At 42.3% G+C, this 19,289-nt stretch overlaps 1 protein-coding gene across 1 annotated transcript; it reads right to left on the reverse strand.

The window, feature by feature from the left end:
- Window positions 1-995: 995 nt before the first annotated feature.
- On the reverse strand, window positions 996-9,130 carry LOC118492206 (fatty acid desaturase 4, chloroplastic-like). Its single transcript, XM_035990063.1, has 5 exons — window positions 9,074-9,130; window positions 8,867-9,030; window positions 8,726-8,798; window positions 1,670-1,709; window positions 996-1,589 (listed from the first exon to the last, which is right to left on the reverse strand). The coding sequence occupies exons 1-5, from the start codon at window positions 9,128-9,130 to the stop codon at window positions 1,069-1,071; spliced, it is 855 nt and encodes a 284-aa protein (XP_035845956.1). The 3' UTR covers window positions 996-1,068.
- Between the last annotated feature and the right edge of the window lie 10,159 nt (window positions 9,131-19,289).

The raw sequence follows: 19,289 nt of genomic DNA on the forward strand, positions 1-19,289 counted from the left end.
AAACAAAATAAATAAAAATGGGAAAAAATAACGTCGAGCGAAAAGCATACGTAAAATCTTTGAATCACGCACGCTCGTTGCTAGGAAATTAAACCGAAACGTAAAACATAGAAAAAATTAACTAAGTCCATCCAGGACCCGCGTGTTGGACGAACTTGTCACACGCAGAAAAATAGATGTGACGCGACGGGCCAGTCAAACGGAAAAAAATATACGAAAAAATGTTGAAGCCCACATGCATGTTGCGGTGCGTTAACTCGCAAAATTTAGAACGAAACGAAAAACTTGGGAAAGATGAAAAGTGTGGTGGACCAAAATTGAAAATAAAAAAGAGTTGGGATTAAATTGGAAAAGATGAAAAACCTTGGGTTTAAAAGTAAAAAAACAAAGGATCTAAATTGCAAAATTGAAATTATTTATTAATTTTAGATAAAGATAAGGATAAAAATAAGTGATATCTATATATTGGTTATTAATTAATATTAATATTAAAAAAAATATTAAACAAATATAAATAAAATTTATGAGGTTGAAGGGGAGAATGTCATATGTAATTATTTGGAGTCTTTTATTATAAGTTAGATTTAGGGCTTCCTTTCAATTCTATTTTTGTTAAAATTTGGGCTTATTTTATCATTCAGGCTTAATTATTCTACAAGATTTCGAGTTGTAAAATGTTTGGGCTTGTAAAAAAAGGGATTTTAGTAATATCAAGTATCATATTTCCTTAATTAGGGGTATCCTCGTATTTTATTTAGGGGTATCATTTGTATAAAACCAGAAAAAAACAGTACGAATACGGGGTTGAGCCGTAACCCGTGCTACGACTCCTAACATTATTAGTACCCATGATTCAGAATCTCCGGTAAACATACTAATTCTTTTGAAATTTTCGTTCCTAGCAAACGTTGATCCTGGGAATATCATTCGTCACTAACTAAATAAGTGGAGTAAGGTAACGTCTCAAATTAAAGTTTCTTCATGGTAATAAAGAATTAATGCAATTAGCAATGGTATATATACTTCATATATAATTTTGAATCTTAAAAAAATAAGTAATAACATGTATCATGTAACATAAGTCACCGGAGAATCCTCCGCCTCCTCCGTCCAATCGGAGTTCGGTTCACTCCATGACCGTGGCCGGAGCCCAAGCTTGAAATATATCACCATTTCTAGAGCCTCAAACACCTTATGATCATCCAAAAACCTATTCCAAACCCCACTCACAATGCAGTAGTTGTTGTTATACGGCTGCTTGTGGTGAGCCGCGTGTTGCGACCGGGAAACCAACACTCCAGCGTCTTGCAACGCCACCACGACCGCAGGCAGCTTGCTCTTAGTCCCATGAGCCCAAGCATGGAACTGCTGGCTAAACATGATGCACCCGCTAGCCATCCCCACGAACCCCATTACCACAGGTTGATCATGGAAGACTAGATCAATCGGTAGCACTGTATAAGTAATTACACGCGCTAGCGCGTGTAAATTATTTGCAAACTGGCGTTTAGTAATGGTCCAGGGCCATTTATGATGGCACGGTATTCGGCGGGTCGACGATGCCCTTGACTCTTTTTTCTTTTCCTTTACTACTAGAGATCACATACTGTCCTGAAATACATGGTAAAACCCGCGAGTTTACATGCTATAGTTTAGACATTTTAAATACCTTTATTTTGCCAAACATTCCATATTCCATATTGAATTCTCTTCAAATAGATATTCATAAAAAAAGCTTTGACAGCTCAATGCATTTCTATAAACAAGACCATACACTTCTTTCAACCGACTAACAGAGTAACAGTTATGTTTGAAGTTGCTGAAGGTCATCTATAACATTTAAGGATGTCTGAAGGTCCTTTACAACGTGCGAGACTGCACGGAGGTTCTTTATAAAAAATTAAGGTTGCTAAGACTTAAGAAGGCTCTTTATAAAGTGCAAGGTTACTCGAAGGTCCTCTCTAACATTTAATTCTAGCCGACTGACAAGAAACATTTGTCAGTCATACAATCAATACTCTTTATCAACACTTTGTATAACATTTATATAAACTAGTCTTAAGCATCTCATGTGCCGGGAGGGGGGGGGGGGTGTTAAACCGTACTAGAAGTTTTAACAGGAAGTGACTCACGTAACATAAAACGTAGACGATGTTGAATGTATACGGACACGTATTAGAAAGTTGATGGGGGTCAAAGTAATATTGTATATATGAAAGTGTAAGGTCGTCTTCCTTCAACGAACACACGAACGGACCGATCGAACACACACGCGATGTGCGGAAACCACCGCGTGCCTCGTACTGCAACGTAGATCGTAGAGAAGGTGTAGAAGAAGAGAACCGTGAATACACCGAGTATACACTATCAACAATCACACAGATTGAATAATGAACACAAAGCTAGGGTTTATTTGCACAAGAACTTAAAATCATTGGTAGCAATGTTTTATGGAATTTTTTGATACCTTCATCCAACTTATGATGGTATTTGAGTTAATTTTCACATTTAGTATAAGTTGGAATAAAAAGCGTTAATTTTTAAATCATTTCATGAATTTCTCTAAGAAATCTCTAAATTTATGTAAAAAGTGGAAAAGAACGGCGGAGAATAGTTTTGTGGATTATTGGTATTTCGATTTATTAACTTAACTTGATACGAAGTGTTGTTGGTAAAGAAGAATATAACACTTTAGTCTGATTTTGTTTTTGTGAAGCAATTTGAGTCAACACCTTTGAACTTTGGTAATCACTTTTTAACTTATATATAGAGTAATTGGTGGTGTCAAAGTTTAGTTGATTTGAATCCGAAGGAAGCATAACCAAAAAGTTGCAAACTCCATCTAGGTTCTGTTTGTTTTTTTGGCCAAAAGTACTTCTGGCCACTTATGTCTGCGCCGCGCAGACGCGGGCAGACGTTTGGATGCTGCAGATTGTTTGTTTTCTCGCAGACCTTTCATTAAAAAAGGTCTGCGAGACCTCTTCACCAAGCAGACATGTTCCATCATCTTCCAACCTCTTCTCCTCTTCTCCCTCTTCTCCCTCTTCTCCCTCTGCCACCACCACCTCCTCTGCCACCACCACCTTCACCTCCGACACTCCTCCGCCGCCACCACCTCCTCTGCCACCACCACCTCCACCTCCGACACTCCTCCGCCGCCACCACCTCCTGTGCCACCACCACCCTCTTCTCTCTTCAACACAAATCAACTCCCAACAAGTCAAAACCCACCACAGAATCAAGAGAGAGAGGGAGCGGCAGGAGAGAGGGAAAGAAGAGAGAGAGATCTGTGATGGCGGTGGTGGAACCCCCAAATCGAACGACGGCAGATGGTGGGTTTTGATGTTCTTCATCTTCAAACAAACCCCCAAATCGAAGATCATCCAAAAACCCTAAATCGAACCCCAAATCGGAGATCGAGGGAGCGGTGGGTGGTTGTGGTGGTAGATGAAGGTAAATGAGAGAGAGGCCGAGGAGAGAGAGACGGTGGTGGTGGTGGTTGTGGTTGTTCTTGGCAGTAGATGAGGCCGAGGAGAGAGAGACGGTGGTGGCGGTGGCGGTGGTGTAGTGGTGACGGTGGTGTAGTGGTGACGGTGGTGGTGGGTTTGCGGTGGTGCTTGGTGGTGGTGATGAAGGCAGATCTGTGGAGAGTGTGTGTGAGAAGAGGAGGGTGTGTGTGAGAAGTGGTTTATATATAATAAAAAAACAAACCCTCTTCTCCTTGCAGACTGCAGACCTTTGGTCCACCTCTTCTCCTGCAGATGCCTGCAGATGTGGTCCGCAGACTGCAGACTTTTTGCATCTGAAAAAACAAACACCACCCTAGTGTTTCTCCTCAAAACATATTATGTTTTTTGAAGTAAAATATTTTAGTGTGGTGTAATAGGTTGGGGATAAAGCAAGATGAAAAGTATGATTTCATCATCATCATACTCAGTATATTCCATCAGTAGCAAAGCTAAGGTAGGGTCTGAGGAGGGTGAGATGTAGACAGCCTTATCTCTATCCTGTAGGAATAGAGAGACTACTTCCAATGAGACCCTAAGGCCATGGGGTATGGGGCTTGGGTTGGGGCGTGGCCCTTGGGGCTTGGCTTTCAAGCCGGGCGTGGGGCGGTATGGCCATGCTAGCTCGCTGCCTCCCATTCGCTCACCCGCCACGTCATAGCGGACTTTCAAATTTTGAATTTAAAATTCAAATGGTTTGGGGGAAAAGCAAACCGCCACCCGGTCACCCAACAACCCCCTATATATTGTAACCCCCAACCCACTAGTCCCCCCATCCCACGAACCCAACCCCACCGGCTACCCACCACTGGTCCCCCCATCCCACGAACCCAACCCCACCGGCTAACCCACTGGTCCCCCATCCCACGAACCCGCTATGGCATCCTGGACCCATAAAGAAGAAATGGCTCTCGTGACAAGCGTCGTTGACGCTATGAAGCGACGGCCACCGGGCTAAACAAAATATTGGGTGGAAGCATTCGCAGCCTACCGACATAACGTCGGTAACGACCGCCACAACCTCAACGCGTGCCAACATAAATGGCGCGAGCTACGGCCTAAGCTCGAGCGTTTCAAGGCTTACTACGAAGTCGTTCCGAGCGGCGAGTTGAGCCACGAGGACCGGGTGGCGGTGGCGAACATAGAGTTTCGAGGCAAGGAGCGAAAGGCGTTCGACAAGATCGACCTTTTTGAAATTTATTTAACCCTCTAGGTTTGTTATTTTGTAATTTTTAGAAATTATGTATTTTTTAGAATTATGTAATTTTAAAATTTTAATGAAGTTGTAGGTTTTTTTTATAAATGTTGTGTGATTTTTTATAAATATTTTGTAATTTTTTTTAATATTCTGCCACCGGTGCACCCAACCCAAGCCCAACCCACGCCCCGCCATACCCCGCGGACACGTAACCAGGAGGTGGGGGGCTCCCATTCTACGTGTCAACAAATGCCCCAAAACAAGCCCAAGCCCAACCTAGGCCCCACCATACCCCATGGTCTAAAGACAATCATAATTAACATCCTGCCGCTTCCAATGAGACCCTAAAGACAATCATAATTATGAAAAGTATGATTTGCATAAATTTAAGAAATTTCGCGTTTTATATAGTGATACTAAAGACAATCATAATTAACATCTCGCCGTAACGCGGGGTTGACATTAACTCGTTATATACATATTATAATCTATACATATGAACGTATAAAATCATAACTTATTATTGCATTACTATTATTATCTTTATTACATTTTAGACATTTAGTTTTCTTTTTTTTTTTTTTTTTTGGATTTTATAAAAACATTCACTAATACTAGAATCACATAATATCTAGAGTGAATTGCAAGGATTGTCCTTTATCTTTATACCCATTTGCAGGTGCTGTCCTTTATGTTTAAAATTGACGAGTTTTGTACTTTATGTTTTCAAATCATACACGTTTTGTCCTTTAGCCCTAACCCAGTTAGATTTTTCTGTCAAATCTGGTCATGTGCAATGCACATGAGGGTAAAATTGTCATTTTAACTTGCAGGGACTAACTGTGTAAATAACTTAAAAAAGGTTTAAGAAAAATAAAAAAAATTATATATATATATATATAGGGAGCCGCTAAAATGAAAACCACCTCCAGTTGTAAGAACCGCGAGAACCACTCTCAACCAATCAAGTTTGGACACCTCATTAAGCATCTCTGATATTTTAAGGGGCATTTTGGTAAAAAAACAGCTGAAGTGACACATCCAATATCGAGGTGTTATAACAGAACCATTTTTTCTCTCTCCATCATTAAGATTTGTTTATCTCTCTCTTGGCAAGAAATCAGAGCCATTTTTCTCTCACCATTCCATCATGATCTCCATCCATCAAACTCAACACCATTTGTGGCTGCTGTTGTTCTTTGTTTAGTGAGAGAGAGAAAGGAGTAGAAGAAGATAACTCAGAGAGAGAAATATGGTGGCGGCTGTGTTTCAAATTTGGTTTTGCTTGTGATTTTAAAAAGCCGATTAAGTCTAATGAAGGCGGCGGATGTCGTTCTGTGTTTTAAATTTAGCCGGGCAGTGGTGGAGAGTAAGGGGACGACGACGGTGGTGGTATGGAGGATTGACGAAGACGGTGGTGGCGGTGGTGGTTTTTTGACGGTTCGACGGCTGGGTGGTGGTCGGCGGCGGCATCGGGGTTATTCAGCGGCGGCGGCGCTATGACGGTGGAGGTAAACTGACGATGACGGTGGAGCCGTCCGTTTTGACGTTTACTCAACATAACACCGGTAACACCCATTTTTTTCCCTGTTTTCTTTTATCTTTCTGTTAATGATTATGTGAAGATGATGATGCATGATGATGATGAACAGGGGATTGGTTATGTTGGCTCGGATTATGTCAGGATCGGTTCAGATTAGACGATAGCTCGGGTCATAGCTCGGTTCGGGTGATGGTTTTTGTTCTCGGTTTAGATTCGAGGAGTGTTCGGGTCGCGGATTGTGCAAGTCAGATTTTGGTTCTGCAGAAATTCAGGTTCTCGCTTCGATTTCGGGTTTCGGGTCAAGCTTCGGGTTTGGTCAACGATTCGGTCAACTGGTCAACAACGGTCAAACGCGGTCAACTCAGGACCGGCTAACAACTTAAACATAGCGAGTTGTTATTATTAGACTAGTTAGATTAGTTTACACGGTTTTTTAGATTTTATTATAGTTATACGCGATCGAGCTCGACCATATTCGATTAAGTATTAGTTTACATATTAATATACTCGACGAAGAGTTTATCTATAATTGTTATATTTTGAGTAATTGATTGAATTTTGAAAATAAATCGACACTTTAGTTGCCGGGATCGTCCAAAAAACAGAGAAAACTCTGTCTGTTTTTCGTAAAAAAACATGAATTCCAAAAAAGTAAAAAGTTTTACGTAAAACGTAAAAATTTTAACGTAAAACGTAAAAAGTTTTACGTAAAACGTAAAAAGTTTTACGTAAAACGTAAAAATAAGTTTTTGTAAAAAAAAAGTTAAACCGTAAATTTTAACGTAAAATGTAAACTTTTTAATGTAAAACGTAAAAACGTTAAACGTAAAATGTAAAAAGTTTTACGTAAAACTTTAAAAGGTTTATGCAACAGTAAAAAGTTTTACGTAAATCGTAAAACGTAAAACGTAAAAAGTGTTACGTAAAACGTAAAAGCGTAAAAAGTGTTACGTAAAACGTAAAACGTAAAAAGTAAAACATAAAACGTAAAAAGTTTACGTAAAACGTAAACAATAAAACATTAAAAACCGGCGCGTAAAACGTAAAAACATAAAAAATGTTGAGGTAAAAAACCGGCACGTAAATCGTAAAAAAACGTTCACGTAAAAAACCGGCGCGTAAAACGTAACAAAACCGGCGCGTTAAAACGTAAACTTTTTATCGTAAAACGTAAATTTTTTGACGTAAAACGTAGAAAAACGGCGCGTTAAAACGTAAAAATTTTAACGTAAAACGTAAAAAAAACGGCGCGTTAAAACGTAAAAAAACGGCGATTTTCTGTTGCGTTCAGTTTTGCGTAAAAACGTTTTTGTAAAAAAAAATTAAACCGTAAACTTGTTAACGTAAACCGTAAACTTTTTATCGTAAAACGTAAAAACGTGAAGCGTAAAAAGTGTTACATAAATTTTTTCGTAAGTTTTACGTAAAACGTAAAAAGTTTTTCGTAAGTTTTACGTAAACTTTTTCGTAAGTTTTTCGTAAATTTTTTTCGTAAGTTTTACGTAAACTTTTTCGTAAGTTTTTCGTAAAACGTAAAAGGTTTTACGTAAAACGTAAAAACGTTTTTAAAAACGCCGATTGAGAACGGCGCGTTTAAAAAACAGCGCGTTAAAAACGCCGATTGAGAACGGTGCGTTAAAAAACGGCGCGTTAAAAACGGCGCATTAAAAAACGGCGCGTTAGAAACGGCATGTTAAAAAAACGCCGATTGAGAAAAACGACGCCTTAAAAAAAACGGCGCGTAAAAACGGCGCGTAAAAAACGGCGTTAAAAACGGCGTTAAAAACGGCGTTAAAAAACAGCGTTAAAACGGCGCGTTAAAAACGCCGACTGAGAACGGCGCGTTAAAAAACGGCGTTAAAAAACGGCGCGTTAGAAACGGCATGTTAAAAAAACGCCGATTGAGAAAAACGACGCCTTAAAAAAACGGCGCGTAAAAAACGGCGCGTGAAAAACGGCGTGTAAAAAATGGCGTTAAAAACGGCGCGTTAAAAACGGCGTTAAAAAACAGCGTTAAAACGGCGCGTTACGCTTGAAAAACGGCGCGTCAAAAAAACATAAAAAGTTTAACGTAAAACTTAAATTGTAAAAAGTATAAAAATTTTTTAAAAAAATCTGAATTTAAAAATGTTTTTAATAAAAAAATTATGTTTAAAAAATAAAAGTAATAAAAAGTAATTAATGAATAGGACAAAAAAAGTAATTTAAAATTAATATATATAAAAAGACAAAATAGAGTTATTTTACTTAAATACCCTTTTGTATTATAATATTAAAGACATAATAAGACAAAAAGCTTTTAGTATTAATATTAACTACTTTTAATCAAATCCATCCATCTAGTTGATCTAAGGGCCATAAAGTGGTTCTCATGGTTTTTACAACTAGAGGTGATTTTCATTTTAGTGATCCCCTATATATATATATATATATATATATATATATATATATATATATATATAAACACACAAAAACAACCCCAGATCTTTCATTCTCTCCATCTTCTTCTCTCTCACCACTTCCACCTCCACCTCCTGCCACCCCATCACCACTATCCATAAACAAGGCACTTGATTAGAATCATCAGTTTTTGATGAACAAATGGAAATTGTGATTGACCATACAATCGGGTGGTCCCTTACAGGCCTTCGAAGTCTGCTGCCGAGCCCCACCAAAATAACCAGTATCACCATCATCCTGTCGCAGCTGTCCTCTTCCGCTAAAACGGCTACATCAGACCCGAACCAAACCGCACCAAAACATAACTCGAGCCAAAACAGAATCTGAGCACGAAATCTAAGCCGAACTTGAACCAAACATACTCACCTTTACCGTCGTCGTCGCCGGTGCAGCTCCAGCAGTCGGTGTGGCTCCGGTGGCCATTGCTGCCATCGACCACCACTTTCAATCATCGTCGTCATCATATTTTTTTGTCAATTTCTGTCGCCGAGTGTCGCCGCCATGGCGGCAGCTGGCCATTATCGATCGAGGAAACAGGTGGGAGTGGGTGTGATGGGTGTTGGACGAGGTTCTGAGTGTGGCCGGAGAAATCATCACCGATAGGGGTGTGCGATTGTGAGAGAGGGAGAAATCATCACCGAGAGGCAGGTGTGTGCGTTGAATGAAAATGGGTGCCGGAGCACCGGCGGACCTGGCTCCGGTTGCCGGATCTGACAGAGAAGGAGGGAAGTTTGTGGGGTTTAGGAAAGAGAGAGACATGGGTGGGTGGGTGGGTTTGATTGGTACAATTCTGGGTTGGGTTGGAAGGGATGCAGTAGGTGGTGGTAAGTCGTGACGGTAGGGTGGATGGTGGTGATGGGGTGGCAGGAGATGGAGGTGAAAGTGGTGGGAGAGAAGAAGATAGAGAGAATGAAAGTCAGGGGTTGCTTTTGTGTGTTTATATATATATAATTTTTATTTTATTTTTCTTAAACCTTTTTTAAGTTATTTACACTGTGACACTCTAGGTTTTTCCGAACGAACACTTTGTAACATTTTTTTTTTTTGTGAATATATATGTTATTAAATGAAAACGTGATCTTTGCGCATGATATGTGTTGTATGTATGTATTATATATATATGTATGTGAGTCGAGACCATGACTCGCAACCGCTCGGTTGCGAGTGGGCCACTCTGTTTCGAGTGGGCCTCTTGGGCCGTAACCGGTTTGGGCCGAAACCCCTTAGCCTATTTTGAACCTTGTATAAAATCCTAACCTTCCCCACTTTCCTTCATTTTACACAAACATATCCACACACTCCTTCTATTTCTCTCTCACTAGAAACCCCAAACAACACTACTTTCTCTCCTAAATCTCGGTTCAAGCTTGGAGCAAATCGGATCTCACAAGGAATCTCGGTCAAGAAATCTCGGACAAGATCATCATCATTCGGACACTCTACTTTCTCGGTTCTTTTCCCTTTGTTTCGGCTCCTTCTTCACAACCGGTTAGTGATTATGTTATGTGTGTTTATGTGTGATGAATGAACTAGAAAGTGCTTGTTTAGAGTGTTATGCATGATTTTAGGATGATTTGTGAAGTTTGACTATATGTGTAAACCCTTATGTATGAAAGCTTGATAACATGTTTAAGTGGCTAAAGAATAGTGGTTAAGAAGGATTAGGGCCAACCGAGTTATGTTTAATGTCACAAAATGTATGTTTTCATGTTCTTACATGTTGATCTTGTTAAAATAGGTGATTATGGTTCATAAAAATGTATGTTTATGATAAGATGGAAGCCCTAGAAATTTATGAATATAGGATGAACTTGTTGAATATGGTTTGAAGTTTTCCAAAAAAGGCAATGTTTGATCCAATTTTTATTAATGACAGTTTAGGAAAAGTGTTAGTGAAACCTTATTGGCTATTACTTGATTTGGGCCTGATTTCATAGTACAAGTTGGACTGATGTATCTGAATCCACACGTGAACATGAAAAGGACAGCATTACGACTCGCAACCACACAGTTGCGACTCGCAACCACAGCATGACAACTCGAAACTGCACGGTTGCGACTCGAGATCACACGGTTGCGACTCGTAACCACAGCGTGATAACTCGAGACCACGCGGTTGCGACTCGCAACCACAGCATGACAAGCCGAGACCTCCTGGTTGCGACTCGAGACCACCTGGTTGCGACTCGAGACCCCTTGTTGCGACTGGGCTGTTCACTTTGGTTATTGGGCCAGAATGTGTTTAATATGGGCTGACTGTTGACTGGACTACGTGTTACTGTTTGCTTGTGTAAATGTTAGGGCCGGCCCAATAACCCTATGACTGTTTGTATGCATGCAACGTGTTAGTTATGTGTAGATTTTACGTGAATGCTTGTACACCAAACCTGACCTATACCGGTAACCATGTTAGGACGTGGTGACCAACGTGTTTGACAAGTTAACTAATCTGCCGAGCAACCCAAGGTGAGTTCACACACTAAAAGCATGCGTCCCGTGGAGGGACACGAACAAACTACCAATTTTGAGAAAAACACTTTGAACCATTACTTCCGGGGGAAAACAAAATGGGTAATTACTATCTCCGGGGGAGATACGTTTGGATATTATTTATAAATCACAACTAGCCATGCTAAACGAAACTCTATCACTCCAAGTCCCTGCTTACAGTACCGATTAATCGCCGGGGGCGAACGGGTTATTAGTTGATAACGCTATTAGGTTTGACAACCTCACACCGTGACCGGGGGAGATCGGGCGTGAACTAGTAGACCTTGCAACATGGTCAATGACGATAGACATTGACTCGGGGCACGATAACATTCCGTCAACAGTTTCGGTATCTACAGTTTAGTGAGCTTACAGATGGGGTAGCTCCCCACAACGTGATTATAAATGCTTTATCTAAACAACTTAAGTTTTTGGTAAACTAAAACTGGACAACTAGTGAACTCACTTAGCATTATTGTTGACCCCTTACTGCATGCTTTGCAGGTAACCCGTGACTGAGGAGCTGCTGCTTGGGGATGTGTAGTGTTCGTCAAACCCGTGTGATTGGGTTTAACTATCTCGAACTAAGGACTATTTTTAAAACTATTGGTTTATGCTTCCGTTGTTTTGTTAAACTAATTATCAAACTTTAACTACGATGTTGCTAACTATTTTGGATAGTAAATATTTCTATTATTAAATCAATGCTCAGTATGATTAGTGGCTGGATCCTGGTCAGTCACGCCTCCAAGCGGTGGTGTTCCGCATGTGGATTTTGGGGGTGTGACATATTGGTATCAGAGCCATTGGTTATAGTGAACTTGGTTTTAAAAAGGGGAAAATCTTTTTGGGAAACAAAAAACAGACTATAACCTGTGACTCGCGACGACACTACACTCCAAGTGCAAGGCTCAACACATTTGACCTCATAGCTCGGACTAGTGCTTACTTGTTTGCTTACCTTATGTTTCATGTTATGCTATACGTACTAGTATGCCTAATTAGATAGATACATCTCTCTTCTATCTCATTCTCGCTACATTACGACATCACACTCATACTGTGTTTTCTGGTTATGAAGACAATGAGTGGACGCGGAAGAGGAAACATCAACATGACTCAGGCTCAATTCACTAACCTGCTTAACACGGTGGCTGCAGCTTTCGCAGCTCACCCTGGAGGTAAACTCGTTATCCTAGGATGTTTAGATCCTACCGCCACATCGCCTTTTAGCCCTAAATCTGTACGTTTCGCTTCTCACGAACAGGTCAGCATGCACCTGCGCAACCACCCGTGTGTACTTTCAAAACTTTCATGGATTGCAAGCCTCTCCCTTTCAATGGCACTGAGGGTGCCATAGGTCTTCTGCATTGGATTGAGAAAGTTGAAGCTGTCTTTGCTATCTGTGAGTGTCCCCCTGCGAATTGGGTGAAGTTTGCTACTGCTACGCTTGAAGGAAACGCGCTTTCTTGGTGGAAGGCGCAAATTCAGATGTTTGGATTGGAAACTGCTAATGCTACTGCGTGGGAGGATTTCAAGGACATGATTAAGGAGGAGTACTGTCACCGAGACGACATCCACAAGCTTGAGAACGAGTACTATGCGCTTAAGATGGTTGGGTCAGAGATTGAAACCTACACCAAGCTGTCCAATGATTATGCTGCTCTTTGCCCAAACATGTCTCGACCTATGTATCGAAGAATCGAGTTGTACGTCAAGGGTTTGGCTCCAGAAATTCGAAGCCATGTAACTTCAGCCAACCTCACTACCATTCAGCCGATCGTTCGACTTGCTCACAAACTTACTGATCAGGCCGTGGAAGAGGGCAGGTTGCCCAAAAGGATCAGTGCTACTGTCGGGACTTCTAGTGACAACAAGCGTAAGTGGGAAGGAAGTCAAAGCAAGGATGCTAACCCCACTCAGGCCCCAGCACAGCAAAGGAAAACTGAAAACAACAAGGGCACTCAACAACAGGGTGGCTATCGCGGTAACCACCCCAAGTGCAACAAGTGTAATCGACATCACAGCGGGCCGTGTGGGAAAAATCAGTGTCAGCGATGCAACAAGATGGGGCATGAGGCCAAGGACTGTAGGAGTCCACGTCCCGTGGGGCAGAACCAGCAGCAACAACATCACGGGAACGCCAAGGGTTGTTTCCAGTGTGGAGCTGAGGGGCACTTTAAGAAGAATTGCCCTGAACTGAACCAGAACTGCAACAACAATCAGGGAGCTGGAAACAACGATCAGAACAACAACGCTGGGAATGGTGCTAGAGGAAGGGCTTTTGTGATTGGAGCTGGCGAAGCAAGGAATGACCCCAATGTCGTGGCGGGTAAGTTCCTACTCGATGATCGTTATGTTTCTGTATTGTTTGATTCTGGAGCCGATGCTAGTTATGTGTCCCTACGTATTAGTAAGAAGCTTAAGCGTCCGCTTTCGTTACTAAGTTCTCCTCATATCGTCGAGTTAGCTAATGGTAGAAACATCGAGGCCTCACATGTTATCAAAGGCTGCAAACTAGAGTTGTCTGGTCAGACATTTAGTATCGATCTTTTCCCTGTTACTCTTGGAAGCTTCGACGTCGTCATCGGTATGGATTGGTTATCCAAGCATCGCGCTGAGATCCTCTGTCAAGAGAAAACAGTCCGTATTCCCCGCCGCTCTGGCAAACCTCTTATTGTACAAGGTGGCAAAGGCGGAGAAATATCCGGCGTTATCTCATTCTTGAAGGCCCAGAAGTGTTTACGAAAAGGGCACACCGCTATCTTAGCACTTGTCACCAACACGCAGGAAAAGGAAAAGAGGACTGAAGATTTTCCAGTGGTGCGTGACTACCCCGAGGTATTTCCTGAAGAATTACCTGGACTCCCTCCCCACCGTCAGGTCGAATTCCAAATCGAGCTAGCTCCCGGAGCAGCGCCAATAGCTCGTGCACCTTATCGACTAGCCCCCGCAGAATTGAAGGAACTCTCTACTCAACTACAGGAACTATTGGATAAAGGGTTTATCCGCCCTAGTTCATCACCCTGGGGAGCACCGGTACTCTTTGTTAAGAAGAAGGATGGCACGTTCCGAATGTGCATTGACTATCGTGAGCTGAACAAGGTTACCATCAAGAATCGTTACCCTCTCCCGCGAATCGACGACCTATTCGATCAGTTGCAAGGATCGAGCTACTATTCTAAGATTGACCTGCGATCAGGCTATCATCAGCTAAGGGTCCGTAATGAAGACATCTCCAAAACTGCATTCAGAACTCGCTATGGTCATTATGAATTCCTTTTTATGCCCTTTGGAATGACCAACGCGCCCGCAGTATTCATGGATCTTATGAACCGAGTGTGCAAACCTTACCTCGACAAATTTGTGATTGTGTTTATCGACGACATCCTGATCTACTCGAAAAGTCAAGAAGAGCATGAACAGCACCTACGCCTTATCCTCGAACTCCTTCGCAATGAGCAACTGTATGCCAAGTTCTCGAAATGCGACTTCTGGCTTCGAGAAGTCCATTTCCTTGGGCACGTGGTTAACAAGGATGGAATTCACGTCGACCCTGCAAAGATCGACTCTATAAAGAATTGGCCTACCCCTAAGACTCCGACCGAAGTCCGCCAATTCTTGGGACTAGCAGGGTACTATCGAAGATTTATCATGGGATTCTCAAAGATCGCTCAGCCTCTCACGGCTCTTACTCAGAAGGGTACGGTTTATAAATGGGGTGAAGCTCAGGAAACCGCATTTCAGAAACTAAAGGATAATCTCTGTAGTGCTCCTATTCTCTCGCTGCCTGAAGGCACTGACGACTTCGTAGTTTACTGCGATGCATCCATCCATGGGCTCGGTTGTGTGTTAATGCAACGCGACAAAGTTATTGCTTACGCCTCTCGACAACTTAAGACTCACGAAAGGAACTACACTACGCACGACTTGGAACTAGGAGCAGTGATCTTCGCGCTTAAGATATGGAGACATTACCTGTACGGTACCAAGTGCACTATTTACACCGATCACAGGAGTCTCGAGCATATCTTCAAGCAAAAGGAATTAAACATGCGACAACGTCGATGGGTCGAACTCCTGAATGATTATGAATGCGCCATCAAGTACCATCCGCGCAAGGCCAATGTTGTGGCAGACGCCCTTAGCCGAAAAGACACTACGCCCAGGCGCGTGCGAGCGTTACAACTTACCATCCAGTCTAATCTCCCTACTCAGATTCGAAATGCTCAGATTGAAGCTCTGAAACCGGAAAACATCAGGGCTGAGTCCCTGCGAGGATCGAGACAACGACTAGAGCAAAAAGAAGACGGCGCTTACTATGTGGCAGGGCGCATTTGGGTCCCACTCTACGGAGATCTGCGTGAGCTTGTGATGGACGAAGCCCATAAGTCCCGTTATTCAGTACATCCTGGTTCAGATAAGATGTACCACGACTTAAGGACCACTTACTGGTGGCCTGGCATGAAAGCCCACATAGCAGCTTACGTTAGCAAATGTTTGACCTGCGCAAGAGTCAAGACTGAGTATCAGAAACCAGCAGGACTACTCCAGCAACCAGAAATCCCGAAGTGGAAATGGGAACAAATTTCCATGGATTTTGTTACTGGGCTACCTAGATCCCAACGCGGGAATGACACTATTTGGGTAATAGTAGATCGATTGACTAAGTCTGCACACTTTCTGGCCATTAAGGAAACGGACAAGTTCTCTACCTTGGCAGAAATCTATTTAAAGGAAGTAGTCTCGAGGCACGGGGTGCCAACTTCTATTATTTCCGACCGAGACGCTCGTTTTACTTCCGAGTTGTGGCAAGCTATGCACAAATCCTTTGGCTCACGGTTGGACATGAGCACCGCTTACCACCCACAGACGGATGGGCAGTCTGAACGCACCATCCAAACTCTGGAGGACATGCTTAGAGCATGTGTGATCGATTTTGGCAAGAACTGGGAGAAGCATCTACCGCTGGTGGAATTCTCCTACAACAACAGCTACCACACTAGTATTCAGGCGGCACCTTTTGAGGCATTGTACGGTCGTAAATGCCGATCACCTCTTTGATGGGCGGAAGTCGGTGACAGTCAACTCACAGGCCCAGAACTGGTGGTAGACACAACGGAAAAGATTGCCCAGGTCAGGCAACGCATGGCGGCAGCTCGTGACCGTCAGAAAAGCTACGCTGATAAACGTAGGAAACCACTAGAATTCCAGGTCGGGGACCGGGTTCTACTTAAAGTCTCACCCTGGAAGGGTGTTGTTCGCTTCGGTAAGCGAGGCAAGCTGAATCCGCGATATGTTGGACCATTCGAAATTTCCGAGAAAATCGGTAAGGTTGCTTATAGATTGAACCTGCCTGCAGAGCTGAGTGCAGTGCACAATGTCTTTCACGTGTCTAATCTGAAGAAGTGTCTGTCAGATGAAACACTCATAATTCCTTTCAAGGAACTCACTATTGATGAACAGCTACACTTTACTGAGGAACCGATTGAGATCACGGATCGAGAGATCAAAACCCTCAAACGTAGCCAGATACCTCTCGTGCGAGTTCGTTGGAACTCACGGCGTGGCCCAGAGTTTACCTGGGAGCGGGAAGACAAGATGAAGTCCAAGTATCCCCAGTTGTTCCCAAACGAAAACCCCAGCACTGAAGCTACAACCGAATTTCGGGACGAAATTCCAAACTAACGGGGGGATGATGTGACACCCCGTTGAAACACGCTAGCTTGGCAGTGGCTGCCTTAACTTTCGGGACGAAAGTTCTTAAAACTTGGGGATAATGTGACACTCTAGGTTTTTCCGAACGAACACTTTGTAACATTTTTTTTTTGTGAATATATATGTTATTAAATGAAAACGTGATCTTTGCGCATGATATGTGTTGTATGTATGTATTATATATATATGTATGTGAGTCGAGACCATGACTCGCAACCGCTCGGTTGCGAGTGGGCCACTCGGTTTCGAGTGGGCCTCTTGGGCCGTAACCGGTTTGGGCCGAAACCCCTTAGCCTATTTTGAACCTTGTATAAAATCCTAACCTTCCCCACTTTCCTTCATTTTACACAAACATATCCACACACTCCTTCTATTTCTCTCTCACTAGAAACCCCAAACAACACTACTTTCTCTCCTAAATCTCGGTTCAAGCTTGGAGCAAATCGGATCTCACAAGGAATCTCGGTCAAGAAATCTCGGACAAGATCATCATCATTCGGACACTCTACTTTCTCGGTTCTTTTCCCTTTGTTTCGGCTCCTTCTTCACAACCGGTTAGTGATTATGTTATGTGTGTTTATGTGTGATGAATGAACTAGAAAGTGCTTGTTTAGAGTGTTATGCATGATTTTAGGATGATTTGTGAAGTTTGACTATATGTGTAAACCCTTATGTATGAAAGCTTGATAACATGTTTAAGTGGCTAAAGAATAGTGGTTAAGAAGGATTAGGGCCAACCGAGTTATGTTTAATGTCACAAAATGTATGTTTTCATGTTCTTACATGTTGATCTTGTTAAAATAGGTGATTATGGTTCATAAAAATGTATGTTTATGATAAGATGGAAGCCCTAGAAATTTATGAATATAGGATGAACTTGTTGAATATGGTTTGAAGTTTTCAAAAAAAGGCAATGTTTGATCCAATTTTTATTAATGACAGTTTAGGAAAAGTGTTAGTGAAACCTTATTGGCTATTACTTGATTTGGGCCTGATTTCATAGTACAAGTTGGACTGATGTATCTGAATCCACACGTGAACATGAAAAGGACAGCATTACGACTCGCAACCACACAGTTGCGACTCGCAACCACAGCATGACAACTCGAAACTGCACGGTTGCGACTCGAGATCACACGGTTGCGACTCGTAACCACAGCGTGACAACTCGAGACCACGCGGTTGCGACTCGCAACCACAGCATGACAAGCCGAGACCTCCTGGTTGCGACTCGAGACCCCTTGTTGCGACTGGGCTGTTCACTTTGGTTATTGGGCCAGAATGTGTTTAATATGGGCTGACTGTTGACTGGACTACGTGTTACTGTTTGCTTGTGTAAATGTTAGGGCCGGCCCAATAACCCTATGACTGTTTGTATGCATGCAACGTGTTAGTTATGTGTAGATTTTACGTGAATGCTTGTACACCAAACCTGACCTATACCGGTAACCATGTTAGGACGTGGTGACCAACGTGTTTGACAAGTTAACTAATCTGCCGAGCAACCCAAGGTGAGTTCACACACTAAAAGCATGCGTCCCGTGGAGGGACACGAACAAACTACCAATTTTGAGAAAAACACTTTGAACCATTACTTCCGGGGGAAAACAAAATGGGTAATTACTATCTCCGGGGGAGATACGTTTGGATATTATTTATAAATCACAACTAGCCATGCTAAACGAAACTCTATCACTCCAAGTCCCTGCTTACAGTACCGATTAATCGCCGGGGGCGAACGGGTTATTAGTTGATAACGCTATTAGGTTTGACAACCTCACACCGTGACCGGGGGAGATCGGGCGTGAACTAGTAGACCTTGCAACATGGTCAATGACGATAGACATTGACTCGGGGCACGATAACATTCCGTCAACAGTTTCGGTATCTATAGTTTAGTGAGCTTACAGATGGGGTAGCTCCCCACAACGTGATTATAAATGCTTTATCTAAACAACTTAAGTTTTTGGTAAACTAAAACTGGACAACTAGTGAACTCACTCAGCATTATTGTTGACCCCTTACTGCATGCTTTGCAGGTAACCCGTGACTGAGGAGCTGCTGCTTGGGGATGTGTAGTGTTCGTCAAACCCGTGTGATTGGGTTTAACTATCTCGAACTAAGGACTATTTTTAAAACTATTGGTTTATGCTTCCGCTGTTTTGTTAAACTAATTATCAAACTTTAACTACGATGTTGCTAACTATTTTGGATAGTAAATATTTCTATTATTAAATCAATGCTCAGTATGATTAGTGGCTGGATCCTGGTCAGTCACGCCTCCAAGCGGTGGTGTTCCGCATGTGGATTTTGGGGGTGTGACATACACAGTTAGTCCCTGCAAGTTAAAATGACAATTTTACCCTCATGTGGA

The sequence above is a fragment of the Helianthus annuus genome, chromosome 5 (assembly GCF_002127325.2).
Source record: "Helianthus annuus cultivar XRQ/B chromosome 5, HanXRQr2.0-SUNRISE, whole genome shotgun sequence".
Classification (NCBI taxonomy): Eukaryota; Viridiplantae; Streptophyta; class Magnoliopsida; order Asterales; family Asteraceae; genus Helianthus; species Helianthus annuus.